Below are 18,818 nucleotides of genomic sequence, written 5' to 3'. Positions count from 1 at the left end.
ATTAATTTATTTTGAATATAATTAATGTAATGTATCTTCGGGGACTATATAAACCCCATATGTTAGGTCATAAAATACATAGAGTTTCTGAAATTTAAAAAAAAAATTGAGAGAAATATAGAAGATTTAAGTTTATCCTACTCTTCCTCTGTTCTTCCTATCAAATTCAACTCTGTTCTTCCTCTCAAATTCAACACTCTCTACTTCTCGTCATGCAACACCACCTTGCGCCAACCACCGGTAATGGCGAAAGCAAGACGAGGCCTCACTTCGTATTGGTTCCCTTCCTGGCGCAGGGGCACATGATCCCCATGGCCGACATGGCCGTCCTCCTCGCCGAGCGAGGTGCCCGCGTCAGCATCATCACCACCCCCGTCAACGTTGCCAGGACCGAGGCCGTCGTCCGTCGCGTCAGGCGAGCCGGCATCGCGGTCGAGTTCGTTGAGCTTACCTTCCCTTGCGCCGAAGCTGGACTTCCCGAAGGATGCGAGAGAATCGACCTGCTGCCTTCTTATGAATTGTTGAAACAGTTTCACGACGCTACCGGCCTTCTCCGTCACCCCCTTACGCAGCACCTTCGAGCCCAGCGGCAACCCCCGACGTGCATGATCGCTGACTCATGTAATCCTTGGACGAAGGGAGTTGCCAAGGAGCTCCGGATGCCATATCTCCTCTTCCACGGCCCCTCCTGCTTGAATATGCTGTGCGCACGCATGATCCTACGGCACAAGATCTACGAGCAGATCGGTGACCCGTTCGAGCCTTTTGACGTGCCCGGCTTGCCTCACCGGCTCGAGATCAGCATGGCCCAGACGGCGTGGTTCATCACCATGCCGGGGTGGGAAAAGTTCCGCGAGGAGGTCTGGGAGGCGGAGACGGCCGCGGATGGGTTCGTGATCAACACGTTTGAAGCCTTGGAGGCCACATACGTCCAGTGCTACAGCAGAGAGGCGAAGGGGAAGAAGGTTTGGACGATCGGGCCACTGTCGCTGTCGAACCAGGATCCGGACGACAAGGCCGCGAGAGGGAACAAGGCGTCCGTGGACAAACATCGAATCCTTCTCTGGCTCGACGAGAAGGCCCCGAGGTCTGTCGTCTATGTCAGCTTCGGCAGCATCGTCCGCCACAGCCCGGCTCAGGTACTGGAGATAGGGCGTGGGCTGGAAGCATCCGGCCAGGCCTTCCTTTGGGTGATCAAGGAGGTCGATGCGTCGTCCCCTGAGGTGGAGAAGTGGCTGTCTTGCGGCGTCTTCCAGGAGAGGGTCGGTGACAAGGGACTTATCATCAAGGGATGGGCGCCTCAGGCGGCGATCTTGTCGCACCCGGCGGTCGGAGGATTCGTGACACACTGCGGATGGAACTCGGTGGTGGAGGCGGTGTCGGAGGGCGTGCCGATGGCGACATGGCCTCACTTCAGCAGCGACCAGTACATTAATGAGAGGCTGATCGTGGACGTTCTGCGAACCGGAGTGGCGGTGGGCGTGACGGTGCCCGACGCCCACGTAGGCGCAGAAGAGATAGAGAAGGCGGTCTTGAGACTGATGGACGGAGGCGAGAAAGGAGAAGAGAGACGGGAGAGAGCAAGAGAGCTGGGGAGGAAGGCCAAGGAGGCAATGGAAGTAGGAGGCTCATCTTATGCCAACGTGACACAGTTGATCCATTATGCATCGCACCATGATCAAGCACAAGGATGAGGAAGAAGCTATTCGCATGTGTCCTGTTTTCGTGCCAACTAAAAATAAGGGTTCTATGTTGAGATCGATATGTCTTTTTATTAAGTTCAAACAAATAATCCTTCTGCTTATCGTAAAATTTGACTTACGAGTTTGGTTAATCGATGAACGTTTTATATTTCAAAATATATATATTTCCATCGAAGAAAAGAATTCTTGAGATCTTTAAATCACAAAATTCCATCTGTTATTGTGGTAAAATCAAAACCATAATAATATATGTCACCGTTAGTGCAGTAAAACTTCATACGTGTTATAACCTTCCAATTTCTTTTAAGATGAAGGTTAGGGTCGATAACTTCTTAAACAGTTTAGGATAAGACATGTTAACATTCTCATAGAAAGTAATACGATGTGACACTCGACCGACCTCATTGGGAATATATTTTCAAATAATAGAATTTTTTTTTTCTTCTTATCCACACCCAATGAAGCTCATTGGCGAAACCACCCATGTTATCGATGATGTTTGGATTAGCATGACTCGATATAGATCAGTCTATGTAACATATCTGACTTGGGCAAGCGAGTAGCGTAGGCATCTACTAGTGATTGACTTATGTAAACAATAAGGTCAGATGGAGTATCTGACAATTCAAGTTGAAAAAATAAGAGTTTGGATGATGGGCTTGACCCAAGGAAACATTATATAGTATCGATAGAATATTCTCCTTTGAATTCTATAATGTAATCGTGGCTGCACTGTTGGCTAAATCTTGGGCTGAGCCGTAAGCGATCTCGGCTCTGCACGCTTTCCTATCATAATCTTCTTTTTGGTTAATGACACATAACGAAGAACTCCGCTGTAGCAGAAGACAAAAGTGTCCCGGTCCTAAACGATGGAAGCTAGGAAAACAAGGATCGCCAACTTCCATGGACATGCTAACTACATGACTCGTTTCTTCAATGCTCATCCACATCCTTTCCCATTCAAGAAACGAGCCACGATGGCACGCTTTCACAGCCAAGCCAACTCTCAATCCCCTCTAAATCTTTTCCTACCAACAATTAGTTTGCTGCTCTCGTCGCATCAACTCAAATCGCATCCTACTCCTCCTGTATCTTTGATTCAATTAGAATCGATGCCAATTCAAATCCGACCCCCAAACATACGCTTTTAGAAAGAGAAACATCGTGTAATTTTGGAATGCTGTGATGTGATCGATCATGTGAATAGAAAAAAGATTTATTCCATCATTTTTTCCCTTTTTGTCGTAATAATTTGGGTGAAATTGCAACGGTTGGAATCAATCTCGAGCCGCGATATGATTGATGGCGACGTGGCTAAGACGGAGAGATAAAGATGGATTGGATTGGAGGGGAATAATTTGTTGCCGACATTATATTATGAAATCTCTAACTCGACATATTTGAAGCATACCTTTTATATGTTTTTGAGATCAGTATAAAGCATCAAATTTGGCACCTTTGTGGGTAGAGAATAGAGAATGTAAACTATGTCACGTATAGATAAATTATTTATCGTGAAACATGTGAGGCTTTGTAGTTATAGTATTAGGTAGGGAGGAGAGTCAAAGTTGGACCACTACTCCGTAGGTTGTTAGATTTTATGATTTTAAATTAATTAATTAAAATATATTAAGATTTTAATTAGATTCTGTTATGCAACTTCACGTTGTGACAAGTTGTCACCACTACTACGTCTGATCGGAATGTGCTAGGTCGTCCGCGTGGCTTCCTGACTGGGGAGGATCGGTGTCAAGTTTGGTTAGCTTGCTATCTATCAAGCTGATCTAAGGTTGAGCTGGGAGTTACTTTTCCTTTCTTATTGGGTTCCAGCATATAGGCTAAAGTCGGAAGGAGAAATACAGAAGGGGAAATACTGATTCGACTCCTCCAAAGCTTAAGTTAGTATGATGGTGTTGAGGTGAGTTTTAGTATGTTTGAGTGCTCAGAGATCAACCCCTAGCGTTGACCAGAGAGTCAGCCTATTGGGAAACCTGATTAGAGCATCACATATGCAGTGAAAAACATAAACTAAAAAACACATATTTCTAAAAAAAGTGTATCTCATCGTCGTGTGAAAATTGATGTGCTTAATAAAACACAAAACCGAAACCGCAAATATCAAGTAAGATTTATTACATAGGGAGATTGTATATCCCTAAAAAATCCTAGATCTATAGGAATAGATAAATGAGGTCAACTACCCTCCTCTCTAGTGATAATTCACATGGTAGATATGGTGAAAACGATCAAATATAAGTGAGATTTATTACATAGGGAGATTGTATATCCCTAAAATATCCTAGATCTATAGGAATAGATAAATGAGGTCAACTACCCTCCTCTCTAGTGATAATTCACATGGTAGATATGGTGAAAACGATCCTCAAATTACTGAATGATCTTCCTCTGACCACATGATCAAGAAGGGGCTGGCCCTTCTTGTTGTCCACACGCCCTCAATTGGGGCTGTTGAACGAGGAAGAGAGGAGAGGGAGGAGAATAGGAGGGGTAGTCAAGAGGTGACTAGCCTATGCTATCTTTTGGACCCTCATATTTATAGAGGTTCCTACCACTTAATCTTAATGGATCCTACCATATTGGGTACTGGATCTCTATCTAATTATCCAAACATCTTGGATTAGTGGATCTCTACCTAAGAATCTTGCATTGGCTCTTATTAGATCTTATCTATAGGATCTAATAATTCAGGAGCTTATTGGATATCCAATAAAATAGGGGCTCGGGCAAATATCTCATATTCGAACCTCTACTCATCATAACACCTACCATATGTGTGTGACCCTCTATGCCCAATATCGAACTGGCCATGAGTCGTACCTGTCAGAACTCCTTCTGACTTAGTGAATTATTATCTTTATAATAATTCACACAACTCATCAACTACAAATATACTATGCCACTACGTCGTAATCCCCAAATGATATAGGGAATCCAATCCATTGGACATATATATATCCTCAGTTATCGTGTATTTATAGTTCTTCATCTATCTAATATCCCAGAAATCATATATTATGTATGGTGTTATCAGACCCATACGAAATATACTCGAGTCTCGATATAATCAGATTCTCCCAGAGAACTCATCTCTTAACTCAACTATGGCTAAGGATTTGTTTAAGCAATAACACATAGGATACTCCCGATGATCAGTTATGCTAGATTTGAAACTTCGCGAACTATAAGTCCGATATCAAATAGTGGAATACTTATATAGGACATCCTTGGTGTCTCAAATCTAAGGACCAAGTACACAATGAAGACCATGGAATCGCTGTTTGACAATGAAGTATCATCAACCATTCAACATTCTATAAGTAGATCAATCAGTGAACTCATTCTCCAATGAGTACATGCATTGTATCCCTAGTGTCTCCACAACTATGAGACCAGTCACCTCAATCATATGGATGGGTATACAGCACACTAGTCTATCCGGTTATCACGATGTCTCTCTAGGGTATTTATTTAAAAGTAAATCAATCTTATTATTGTGATCTCGATTTGATTTTCATTGCACTGATCCATTGACATTACAATATATGCAATATACAATATAAAATAAGAAAATACTAATAAATAATAATGAATAAAAACACTACATAGTATGTCCCACATGCCATCACTCACGTGATTGACTTGCAAAGCACCTATAACTAGCATGACCTTTATACCTGTCATGAGGTCAGTTGTACGGGATCTGTTAATGGTCGTTGATCCCCCCCCGCAATCGGCCCATATGCTCCACACGACGTGGACTGGTTTGGAAGGTTTCACGTTGTGTGACATTGCCTTGTACCGCTTCGAATGGTTTTGTTGGGGTGGCATCGTCTCATATGACCTCGAGCGACACGGGTACAACCTATCGTTGCACCAAAGTTCGACGTGCCATTTTAGCATGCATGCGCCACGTCGATTTCAAGGTGACCGTTGATTGTCGCCGCATGGGTGGTGACGAAATATGCTTTATCACATTATATGTTAATATAAAAAAATTTATTTTTGTTAAAATTCTTTAGAATAAACAATAAGGAACTCTCTAAAGATTTTGAAAGAAAGTAAACTCTTCTTGATCTTCTAATATTCAATTATAGAGATTTATTTAAAATAAACTATTTTGAATTTATAATACTTAACTTCTATCTTGATATTAATTTTTTATAGAATAATTTTATTTATTGAGCATCAAGCTCTGTAGTTTTGACATGAACGACGACAGCAAAACGAAGCCTCACTTCGTGTTGGTTCCCTTCCTGGTGCTGGGCCATGGCCCCATGCCAACACGACCATCCTCCTCGCCAAGCATGGCGCCATCGTTAGCTTCATCACCGCCCCTATCAATGCTGCCAGGACCGATGCCGTCATCAGCCATGCTAGACGAGTCGGCCTACCGACCGACTTCGTTGAACCTCCTTTCCCTTGCACCAAAGTGGGGGTCCCCGAGGGGTGCGAGAACGTCGACCTGCTGCCTTCTATGTCATTGCTTCAACCATTCTTCACGGCCACCAGCGTTCTCCATCAACCCCTTAAGCAACACCTTCAAGCCCAGCGGCAAGCCCCGGGGTGCATGGTCGCCGATTGTTGCAACCCTTGGATGAGGGAGTTCGCGAAGGAGCTCCGGATTGCCATATCTCCTCTTCCACGGCCCCTCCTGCTTGTACGTTCTATGCTCACATATGGTCCTGCAACACAAGATCTACGATCGGATTGATGACCCATTCGAGCCTTTCGACGTGCCTGGGTTGCTTCACTGGCTCGAGATTAACTTGGCTCACCATGCCGGGCTAGGAAAAGTTCCGCGAGGAGGTTCGGGAGGCGAAGATGGTTGCTGACGGGTTCGTGATCAATACATTTGAGACCTTAGATGCAACATACATCGAGTGCTACACTAGAGAGGTGAAGGGGAAGAAGGTTTGGATCTAGAGGACAAAGGCCGCAAGAGGGAACAAGGCATCCATGGACAAACGTTGAGTCCTACGCTACCTCGGCAAGAAGGAGCCGAGGTCTATTGTCTATGTTGGCTTTGACAGCAACATCGGCCACAGCACAACATAGCTAATGGAGATTGGGTGTGGGCTGGAGGCATCTGGCATGCCCTTCCTTTGGGTTATAAAGGAGGTCAAGTCATTGTCACTAGAGCTAAAGAAATTGCAGGCCTATTTTCAAGGGAGGATTGGTCACGACGGATTATAAGAAGTTATCATGGAGAGTTTTCATCGATATTTTATACATTTTCCTTGGCGCTTACTCGAGAGTAGTTTTTATACATTTATAGGGATCGACTATATGTAGGTTGTTAGTGTTCGTCGATATTTTAGGTGGATGGTTCATTTGTTCTGATCCCGTGTTGTGCGGGGTTGTCTCCTCACTTTCGGATGCCACTTTATGCGATTTCAAGCGGCGTGGATTCTGCTTTGCGTTGCTTTTGAGCTGGGTGGTGTCGCTTCGGGATACAATCATTTTTTAGTCAGGCTATACCGTTTTGTACTACTTTGAGATGTGTGCATGACTCTAGCTGAGGATGCCACGTGGGGTCTAAGGTGGCTGCCAACTGGGTGGTACCAGAATATCCTCTATCAAAGGTGAAGACAAATCAAGGGAAGGTAAAACACTTTGATAATATTTTCTTTATTCCTAATTTATCACATAACCTGTTGAGTATTGGATAATTGATAAATGATGGATATTCAATTATATTTGATGATTTTTCATGTAGTATTAAAGATAAAAAAATATGATCTGATTACAATAAATGTTACATTATGTAAAACAAGATTTGTCTACTTAATGTTTCAAATATTGAAAAGTATGCGTTTATTGTAACAAATGAGTTTAATTTATGATATTTAAGATATAGATACATTAATATTAAGGGTTTAAGGTTATTAAATAAAAAAAATGATTACATAATTATTATACTTAATGTATATGAAGAATACATTTATGACAAAGTAAGAAATTATTTCCCTGGAAAAGAATCAAGAGTATCTAATTGTCTTAAATTAATTAATACCGATTTATATGGACCTATGAATATAAAATTATTTAGTGGAAGTCAATATGTTTTATTGTTTATTAATGGTTATAACTAGGCTATGTTTTCTACAACTGAATTTAAAATATTTAATAATTTTTAAAAATTTTAGACATTTATAGAAATACAAAGTGATAGATGCATAAAGGCACTTCGAACAGAAAAAGGTGATGAATTTTTATCTAACAAGTTTAATTCTTTTTTTTTAATATTTATAGATAATTAAAAGCACCACATACACTAGAATAAAATAATACAGTTGAACATAATAATTGAACTGTCATTGAAATGACAAGAAGTTTGCTTAAAAGAAAACATCTTCTAAATCAGTTTTTGACAGAAACAAAAACAGTTACAACAACAGTTTATTTATTAAATATTTTATCAAAAAGAGTTGTTACGAATCAAACTCCTTTTTAGGCTTGGTATAATATAAAGCCAAGAGTAAGCAATCTAAGAATTTTTTTTGTTATATTACTTATGCTTTGGTAAATTCATAAATCTAAAAAATATATCTTAATTGGTTATTTCTTATAATTCAAAGCGTATCGATTGTATAATCTTATTAGTAATAAATTTATTATTAATTAAAATATTATGTTTGATGAAAGAATAAGTTAGAATTGGAAGATCAATAAATGTGAAAAATAATTTCAGATTTCAATACTCCATAAAATCAAGTGATAGATCCAGCTCCAATAAGTTTATCGTCAACCTTATCTAGTAACAATTAAGATTCATAAAATGATTTCTCAGATGAAATCCCAAAAATTCAGATCACTAACAAAAATTTATGATTCAATATTTGTTTTGTTTATTTTAGATCATATAAGCTTTGAAGAAGCAGTTAAAAAAGAGATATGATGCCGAAGTAGAAAATTAAGTAAATTGTATTAAGCTATGCACATGAAGGAGAGATTATTATATGACCCATCTCAAATAGATTGGGAGAAGTCAAATGGCCCGAAGGCATTGTTTCAGGAGCCAAAGGCAATTGATCCATTGGCTACTGCATAATACAATTTATTTATGTTGACCCATTCAATCTATGGTGATCACTAGCAATCAAGCATTTGAAATCCATGGTTTGGATCCTCTCCTATTGTTATTATATAGATTACAAAACAATTTATGGTGAAAATTATTATCATTTTTAATTTTCATTTAATTGATCAAACATTAGAACAAAATGAAAATAAAACCTTTTTCCAATCTTTTATTATCTTATCATAATCTTCAGCAAATTTTATTATCTAAATCTCACATAAATTTTTTTTTGGTTTTTTAGTTAGAATAGTTAATATAATTATTACCATAATTGTTATTTTTTACAATTATTGAGACAAAGAGATATAGACTAAGGAGATATCTCATATTACTAAAATACAAATTTTTATTTTTTTTACATAGGATAATTAATATAATTATCATCATAAATGTTATTTTTATAATTATTTAGCCCGCTCATTGGGAGGAAGACCATGGACCAATTGGAAATTTTTTACATAGACACTAAGTTAACTCATTATTAAACTTCTAATACGGCACTCTTATAAAAAAAACTAAAAAAATCTTATATATAAAGAAGTTTTTATGTGAGATGAAAAGCGATGATGGAGAGAATAGTACAGAAAACATGAAAAAAATGATAAACTGAAAGATGATAAGAAAAGGAAATTTATGATCTTTCTGTTCTTGGCTGGTACACAATTTCTTTATATTTTCTTTCCACATATATTAATGAAAATCTTGTATATCTCATATATTGTGACTTCACCCATACCATCCCGTTTCCATTTAGAAATTGACTCAGATCTCGATGGAGACGACTTGCAAATAGAATAAGACATTAGAGATCTTCTAGCAGTCTTTGTCTTGTACTCGGTCAAAGATTCCCTCGTTAAAGATGCTACAGCTTCAAGAAAACTCTGGGTTCTCTTCTCGTCTAAACGGTATTGAGACGTCGTTTCGGTATTGAGACTGGGACAAGCCCCCGATGCAGTGAGTGCCCATGAGATCCACATCGCCGTGGCGATCATGGCAACAAAGAAGGCAGGTCTGACAACCCACGAGCTTACTGTAAGATTGTCGTCAAACACGGTGGCCTCCATGTTCCTCTCGCTCCCCATAACTTCTTCTCAACCTTCTCCTCAGTTGATTTTGCTTTGCCACAGTTTACTGTTCACCGTTTGCCAACGACAGCCGCTCACTCGGTGGTCAACGAATCTCACTCTACATATGCGGGTGTGTATGTCAGCTCTGAGTCGCATCAGCGCTCTCTAGTTCTCGTCATGCAACACCACCACGCGCCGACCGCCAGTAATGGCGAAAGCAAGACGAGGCCTCACTTCGTGTTGGTTCTCTTCCTGGCGCAGGGGCACATGATCCCCATGGCCGACATGGCCGTCCTCCTCGCCGAGCGAGGCGCCCGCGTCAGCTTCATCACCACCCCCGTCAACGTTGCCAGGACCGAGGCCGTCGTCAGCCGCGTCAGGCGAGCCGGCATCGCGGTCGAGTTCGTCGAGCTTACCTTCCCTTGCGCCGAAGCGGGACTTCCCCAAGGGTGCGAGAGAATCGACCTGCTGCCTTCTTATGAATTGATAAAACAGTTTCACGACGCCACATGCCTTCTCCGTCACCCCCTTACGCAGCACCTTCGAGCCCAGCGGCAACCCCCGACGTGCATGATCGCTGACTCATGTAATCCTTGGACGAAGGGAGTTGCCGAGGAGCTCCGGATGCCATATCTCCTCTTCCACGGCCCCTCCTGCTTGAATATGCTGTGCGTACGCATGATCCTACGGCACAAGATCTACGAGCGGATCGGTGACCCGTTCGAGCCTTTTGACGTGCCCGGCTTGCCTCACCGGCTCGAGGTCAGCATGGCCCAGATGGCGTGGTTCATCACCATGCCGGGGTGGGAAAAGTTCCGCGAGGAGTTCTGGGAGGCGGAGACGGCCGCGGATGGGTTCGTGATCAACACGTTTGAAGCCTTGGAGGCCACATACGTCGAGTGCTACAGCAGAGAGGCGAAGGGGAAGAAGGTTTGGACGATCGGGCCACTGTCGCTGTCGAACAAGGATCCGGACGACAAGGCCGCGAGAGGGAACAAGGCGTCCGTGGACAAACATCGAATCCTTCGCTGGCTCGACGAGAAGGCGCCGAGGTCTGTCGTCTATGTCAGCTTCGGCAGCATCGTCCGCCAAAGCCCGGCTCAGGTACTGGAGATAGGGCGTGGGCTGGAAGCATCCGGCCGGGCCTTCCTTTGGGTGATCAAGGAGGTCGATGCGTCGTCCCCTGAGGTGGAGAAGTGGTTGTCGGGCGCCGGCTTCCAGGAGAGGGTCGGTGACAAGGGACTTATCATCAAGGGATGGGCGCCTCAGGCGGCGATCTTGTCGCACCCGGCGATCGGAGGATTCGTGACACACTGCGGATGGAACTCGGTGGTGGAGGCGGTGTCGGAGGGCGTGCCGATGGCGACATGGCCTCACTTCAGCAGCGACCAGTACATTAATGAGAGGCTGATCGTGGACGTTCAGCGAACCGGAGTGGCGGTGGGCGTGACGGTGCCCGACGCCCACGTAGGCGCAGAAGAGATAGAGAAGGCGATCTCGCGACTGATGGACGGAGGCGAGAAAGGAGAAGGGAGACGGGAGAGAGCAAGAGAGCTGGGGAGGAAGGCCAAGGAGGCAATGGAAGTAGGAGGCTCATCTTATGCCAACGTGACACAGTTGATCCATTATGCATCGCACCATGATCAAGCACGAGGATGAGGAAGAAGCTATTCGCATGTGTCCTGTTTTCGTGCCAACTAAAAATAAGCGTTCTATGTTGAGATCGATATGTCTTTTTAGAAAGCTCAAACAAATAATCCTTCTGCTTATCGTAAAATTTGATTTACGAGTTTGTTTAATCGACGAGCATTTTATATTTCAAAAAAAAATATTTCCATCGAAGAAAAGAATTCTTGAAATCTTCAAATCACAAAATTTCATTTATTATTGTGTTGAAATCAAAACCATAATAACGTATGTCACCGTTAGCATCGATAACTTCTTAAACGGTCTAGAATAAAACATGTTAACATTTTTGAATAATAGAAAGTAATACGATGCACAATCGACTAAGCTCATTGGGAATATATTTTCGATTAATAGATTTTTTTCTTTTCTTTTCCACACCCAACGAAGTTCATTGGAGAAGCCACCCATGTTATTGATGATGTTTGGATTAGCATGACTCACTGTACATCAGTCTACATAAAAATGTCTGACTTCAAGTGAGTAGCTTAGGTTTGCTCGTGACTGCACTGTTGGCTATGGTTTGACCGTCGTCCTGTGTCAAGCTATGATTACAAGTAAATATTTTTTTACATATATATATATATATATATATTAAAAATTGTGACCAAATTTTATCGATACTCAAACCAAGAATTGCATTTTTTTTTTGTTCATAAAATGGTGTGAGAGTATAATTAACCAACCAAGAAGAAGATTATGATAGGAAAATTGTGAGTGTTAATGGATAACATCTTGGGCTGAGACGTAAGCGATCTCGGCTTTGCATGTTTCTCAGAAAGCCCATGACTACCCAATGTGTCTTACTTCAACTTGAGACTCACTCACATCTTATATAAGATGAAGCCCAATTTTAGCCTAAATAAGGCCTTCAATCATGCTCCAATTGTACATTATATTACTAGGTGCTAAACTTTAGACCCTAGCAACATCAAGAAATAAATTCTCGAGAGATTGACATGTGGATAATCATACGATAAGTCACATCCTACTAAGCATCTTGTGGATTAGGTACCTCAACTACACCATCATCTCAAAGCGATATCGACTCGACGCTAATGTCATCAACAAAAAGGAGAAGTACAACTATTCTTTGTGTTTGTAATATAAGTTCAACTCATTGCATGAAAAACATAATATTAAGTTTTATCATCATGCAGTTTTGAAGCTAGAAAATTTAACAAGTAATGCATCATGTTTAGGACATTTAAGCTATCAAGTTTTAGATATGCAAGTTTTACAGCATACAAGATAGCACTTTTGGTAATGTTCAAGATAGCAAGTTCTACATCATGCAAGCTAGCAATATTGAGATGTTCAAGAAAGCAACTCTTGCTTCTTGAAATATGCAAATTTGTCAAGTTTTGCTAGATGTGCAAGTTAGCATTTTTGCCTCTTAAGATAGGCAAGATAGCACATTTGCTTCTTTTGAGATAGTAACTTTTTGCTTCTCTTTAGACTACAAGCTCACAATTTTTACGACATGTAAGTTTCACAATATACAAGCTAGCAAAAATTTTGAAAGCAAATGCAAGATAGCTTTCTTGTGTAAGCTCATAATTCTTGCTTCCTATTGCAATGTGCAAGTTGCAAGTTTTGCTTCTTAAGATAGGCAAGCTAGTGATGTTCAAAATAACAAGCTCTTTCTTCTAGAAGTGTCATTTTTGCTTTCTTTGCAAAGTGTAAGCTAGCAAAATGTTTGAAAAAGTGATCAAGTTTTGCAACATACAAGCTAGCAAAAATGTCAAACTAGCAAGAGATAATGTTTTACATGAGACATGCAAACAATTTGGCAAATGTTACATTTGCATCTTCTCTTTTGAGAAGTGCAATTTTTGCTTTCATCTTGAATTGTGCAAGCTAGTTAGTTTACCTCTTTTCATGATGTCCACGTTAGAAATTCTTGCTCCCCCTTTGTCATTGTCAAAAAGAAGGGAAGACTCTTATATCAATTTTCATATTATGACAAAGGTAAGTATCATTCTTATTTGTGCATCATTATATATTCAAATTAAAACATACACAATTTCAATAACCTTATTTTTCATGCATGATACAGAAAAATAAATCAATCATCATTAATAAGCATATCATACATGATACTCAAACATTAAAATTTTTAAGCATTTATCAACATGTTGATCATGATACCAAACATTCATCATTTAAAGCATTCATGATACACATCATATGCAATAAATACATCATGTACATCATTATCATAAGTATTGCATACATCATTTTAACTTTATGAATATTTCATCATTGCATGCATTATACCAAAACATTTCAAGCCATGCAAGCCATAAATACAAAGAAATCATGTCATGAAGGATAAAATCATTTGAATACCAAAAGACATGATTCATATAGTAAATATCTTCTTTAAATAAAATATCAAGAAAAATCATACGAGTACAAAGAAGAGATCTTGTTTTAAAAGAAAAATCAAGTAATAACTGCAAGAACTCACAAGGAAAAATCATGATTCATTTAGAAAATCTCCTAGAATAGCAAGTAAAATCGTAGAAGATCGATTAATGAGAAATTTTGATTTATAATAAAATCTCATGTATCGAATGTCGAGAAATCAAAATGATGATTTATATAAAAAATATCACAAGTTATATTCAAGAGAAAAATCATCATTCATTTTCAACTTATTCAATTTGTCACATCAATATTTCTTAGATATGCATGATACCAAAACATGGTTTTAAATCTTTAACATATAATATGCATAAATTGAAAGGAGAAGGGAAGAATTCAAACGTACAAAGATTTCAACCATCTCATAAACAAATGTAAGACCAAGTCATGAATCCAAAATTCCATGAATCAAAATGATCATCAAAGGTAATCTCATGTTATTCCAAGAAATCAATATCATGATTTTGATAAAACTCATTTCAAATTTAAATCATCAAAATATCAACATTACTTTCAAGAGATTCAAAATGGTATACATAGATTTATCATAATAAACATCAAGATCAATAGGATAGAGAAAAATAATTTTTCAAGGAAAAAATATTTTCCTCTTTTTAGTTGTTTCAATTCATATGATTTTATTTCACTTATACCAAATAAAAACATGTATAATGTTTAAAACCGAAAGTGTAAGATTTATTACAACAAAGATTAATAAGGTACTTTCATTATGGTAAAAATCAATAATCCATAAATCACAAGATTCATATGCATAATTTCAAAATTTATTAAGCATGATCATTATGCATGACACTAAAACATGGTTTCAAAATGTTTAATATTTTCATTACATCATTATGCAATGGTTTCATTCAACATAATTTTGAATGATTCTTATATATAACTAAAACTTCTTTAGTTTTAATTTATGTGATTGACTTTATATTAGCATGCTCAAGTTTTGTTATTATGTCAAAAACATACATCATGTTTGAAAACCAAAGACAAGGTTTAAAAAAAAAAATCATCAAGCCTTCCATATAAAAACCATGCATCATCATTGAAGGTTAATATGGAAATCATCAAAATACACATTCTTGCTTCTCAAGCACATATATATGATTATTTAAATCTAACATTTTATTCTATTAACATAAAACATATAATTTTCAAGAAAAATAATTATTCAAAAGAAAAGAGAAAATGCATTATGGAAAACATCAAGTAATTTCAAAATAATTCAAGAGAGTTGAGTTACTTACCTTGTAGTCGAAGCCCGTTAAAGCCCAATTCGTCGTTTCATCTTTGGAAGTTCTTGATTCATCCTTGGTTGCCTTCCTCTTCTTTGGCCTCTTCCTCCGTTCAAGTTTATTGTTTATTTTAGATTTTTGTTTAATAAACTTATTAAGATTTAGTGTTCGAAATTCAAGTTCATCATTGTCCTCATCACTTGAGTCATTGCTCAAGTGGTATCCATTTGTCCGGAGTTCCAAATCCTTCCTGTTCTTTGGAAGGTGATTTTGTTCATCATGTGCATTGTGCACCATTTCATATGTCATCAACAACTCAATTAGTTCTTGAAGTGGAAAAATATTTAAATCTTTTGTTTCTTGTATTGCGATTATTTTAGAATCCCGCCTTTTTGGAAGGGATCTTAAGATTTTGCTTACGAGATCAAAATTCGAAAAAGATTTACCAAGAACTCTTAGATTATTGACGACATCCGTGAAACGGGTGTACATGTCGCCTATAGTCACGCTTGGTTGCATTTGAAAAAGCTCAAAATCATACAATAAAATGTTAACTTTCGAGTCTTTGACTCTACTAGTTCCCTCGTGCGTGATTTCAAGTGTTTGCCAAATAACGAAAGCTGTTTCGCACGTAGAAATCCGATTGAACTCATTTTTGTCCAAAGCGCAAAATAAGGCATTCATAGCCTTTGCGTTTAAAGAAAAATATTTCTTCTCCAAATCCGACCATTCGTTCATCGGTTTAGAGGGAAGTTGAAAACCATTTTCAACGATATTCCATAAATCCAAATTCATAGAAATCAAGAAAACTCTCATTCGAGTTTTCCAATAAGTGTAGTCCAATCCGTTAAACAACGGTGGACGAACAACCGATAAGCCCTCTTGAAAGCCATGAAGAGCCATTTCTCTCGGGTGTAAATCTGAAATGAGAAATATCGGGCTCTGATACCAATTGTTAGGATCAGAGCGGCACTAAGAGGGGGGGGGGGGGGGGGTGAATTAGTGCAGCGGTAAAGTGTGATAAACTTTTGACGATTTAAACACTTTCGGAAACTTCGTACGATAAAAGTAACGTTTTCGTTTGAAACCGTTTCGATTGCGTTTTAACTTGAAGAGATAAGTAAGACGGAGATAAAGAAGTAGAGCATTAAAGTGCAAATGGTTTGCAGTAATATAAATGACAATAAGTAAATGCAAACCAGAGATTACGCTGATTTTACAGTGGTTCGGTCAAATGACCTACATCCACTTGCGAGGCCCCTCTTCGATGAGGCTCCCACCTTCCACTAGCAAATCTCTTGAAATGGAAGGGCAAATACCCCTCTTACAACTTTTTACAAGCGGTTCACTCTCTTACAGATTTTCAGCAAGAAAGAAGGAGGTGAACACTAGCAAATTGAAGACAAGACTAGCAAAGACTTTTCTAAGACTTTTCTCTCAAACAATTGCTGCTCAAAAAGTTGTGTTCTCGGCTGAGACTTGAGGGGTATTTATAGGCCTCAAGAGGATTCAAATTTGGGCTCAAAAATTTTGAATTCTCTTATGTTCTCGATGATGGCGGTGCCATCGCCCAGCCCAGGAGGTGTTACCGCCCAGCTCTCGGGTGCTGGGCGGTGCCACCGCCTAGGCCAATTCAGCTCACTGGTTGGGCTCCAAACTTGGCCCAAACCAGTCCGAACTCGGGCCCAATTGGCCCCTACTTGGGTTATAGAATTAATACCTAATCCTAATCTTAATTAACATGCTAACTACGAATTTAAAGACATTTTCTAAGCTATTACAAAGTTCGTAAGTCAAGACTTCTTCTAGCGAACTTCCGGCGAACTTCCGGCGGTCTTCCGATAAACTCTCGGAAACCATTCTGCGGACTCCCGGCAAGCTCCTAGACTTCACGATTTGATCTTGGCGAGTTCCGATGAGCTTCTTCGGCAAGCTCTGATCTTTCTCGGCGAGCTCCGCGAACTTCCAACGAACCTTCCGGCGAGCTTCCGAAAAACCCTTCGGCAAGCTCCCTACTCATTCTTGGCTAGTTCCAGTAGCATTCCCGATGAACCTTCGGACTTCCGTCGAACTCTCGAACTCGCAATGAATCCTTCGTGCTTGACTCCGACACTTTATTTTACTTTATGTCTTCGTCGTTATCGTAGTTAATCCTGCACACACAAGCAAAAACTCTACTCCGATCTAGACAATTATTATAAAGCGAATTGACATTCTGTTGCCCGGCACGTCATTGGTTGGCGCTTCGTCCAATTCTTCGGTGCATCTTCCTCTCTTGCGGCTTGTTGCCCAATCGGCGGTTGACCTCCGTAACGCCGATATCCTTGGCGCAATTATGCTCTTGGCCCGATGCCCGACGTCCGAAGCCTTCTGCCATCCAATATCCTAACGTGATCTCCTCCGGTGCAACGTCAATTCCTCCTGCCTTAATTGTCTAATCCTGATCGAGTAGACCTGCATCACTCAAAATGGAGTTAAACATAAACATAATTATCAATTGGTTTCATCATCAAAATACGAGATTCAACAGTTCGTGCCAGGAACATGCCCGCGCACCCCGACAGCCCGTTGTCCCACTCAACTCCATCGCGTGCGCATGGCCGTTCGCACAGTGGGGGTTGGACCTGCTCAGACCTTTCCCACCGGCTGCGGGGCAACGGAAGTACATTATCGTGGGAGTGGATTATTTCACAAAGTGGGTCGAGGCCGAGCCGTTGGCAACAATAACGGAGCATCAAATGGAGAAGTTCGTGTGGAGAAACCTAGTGACTCGGTTCGGGTTGCCCAAAACCATTATTATAGATAACGGACCTCAGTTCGCCGGTAGGAGGTTCCGGGAGTTCTGTGCCAATCAGGGCATCCAGCTAAGGTTCAACTTGGTGGCCCACCCTCAGACGAACGGGCTGGCGGAGGTAACTAACCGGTCCATCTTGGACGGACTCAAAAGAAGAGTGTCCGCGGCCCGATCGGTCTGGACCGACGAACTCCCTAGCGTCCTATGGTCACTACGAACCACTCCCAAGACCGCGACCGGAGAGTCCTCGTACAGCCTGACGTTCGGGACCGAAGCAGTCTTGCCACCCGAGGTGGCTATCGCCACCCTTCGGACAAGGAGCTATAACGAGGAAGTCTCGAGCGAAGGACTTCGCGCCAGCCTCGACATGCTCGAGGAGCGACGCGCCGACGCACACCTGAGGGCCCTCTCGTACAAGAGAGTCGTCGCAAGGATCTACAACAGAAATGTACGACCCTGACCAATCAAGTTAGGCGACCTGGTCTTACGAAAGACCGAGGTCAGCGACCCGACCAGAGCTAGGGGGAAGCTGGCCCCCAAATGGGAAGGGCCTTATCGGGTCGTCGAGATAATCCGACCGGGCACATATCGGCTCGCGAGATTGGATGGTTCCTCCCTGCCAAGAACCTGGAACGTCCAGAACCTTAAGAAATTCTTCGTTTGAGGCAAAGAAAGTCATACAACCGTAAGGAGTTTGCTTAGGGAGTTTGCCGACCAGAAAAGCAAGGAGCCAAATGCGTGGAAAAAAGCCTTTTTTCATCCATTTCAAAAAAAAGAGCTTACAGG

At 40.6% G+C, this 18,818-nt stretch overlaps 3 protein-coding genes across 3 annotated transcripts; all 3 read left to right on the top strand.

Moving 5' to 3' along the window:
- The first annotated feature begins 69 nt into the window (after positions 1 to 69).
- On the top strand, positions 70 to 1,812 carry LOC135609190 (UDP-glycosyltransferase 73E1-like). Its single transcript, XM_065102287.1, has one exon. It carries the CDS (start codon positions 213 to 215, stop codon positions 1,692 to 1,694), a length of 1,482 nt encoding a protein of 493 aa, XP_064958359.1. The 5' UTR covers positions 70 to 212; the 3' UTR covers positions 1,695 to 1,812.
- Positions 1,813 to 4,117: 2,305 nt separating this feature from the next.
- On the top strand, positions 4,118 to 6,647 carry LOC103983500 (UDP-glycosyltransferase 73D1-like). The gene is made up of 3 exons (XM_065101834.1): positions 4,118 to 4,222; positions 5,944 to 6,381; positions 6,513 to 6,647. Exons 1-3 carry the CDS (start codon positions 4,118 to 4,120, stop codon positions 6,645 to 6,647), a joined length of 678 nt encoding a protein of 225 aa, XP_064957906.1.
- Positions 6,648 to 9,691: 3,044 nt separating this feature from the next.
- LOC135609189 (UDP-glycosyltransferase 73E1-like) lies at positions 9,692 to 11,673 on the top strand. Its single transcript, XM_065102286.1, has one exon. It carries the CDS (start codon positions 10,050 to 10,052, stop codon positions 11,529 to 11,531), a length of 1,482 nt encoding a protein of 493 aa, XP_064958358.1. The 5' UTR covers positions 9,692 to 10,049; the 3' UTR covers positions 11,532 to 11,673.
- Positions 11,674 to 18,818: the final 7,145 nt, after the last annotated feature.

This window comes from Musa acuminata, chromosome BXJ2-4 (assembly GCF_036884655.1).
Source record: "Musa acuminata AAA Group cultivar baxijiao chromosome BXJ2-4, Cavendish_Baxijiao_AAA, whole genome shotgun sequence".
NCBI lineage: Eukaryota > Viridiplantae > Streptophyta > Magnoliopsida > Zingiberales > Musaceae > Musa > Musa acuminata.
This window is presented reverse-complemented; position numbering and strand designations above follow the sequence as displayed.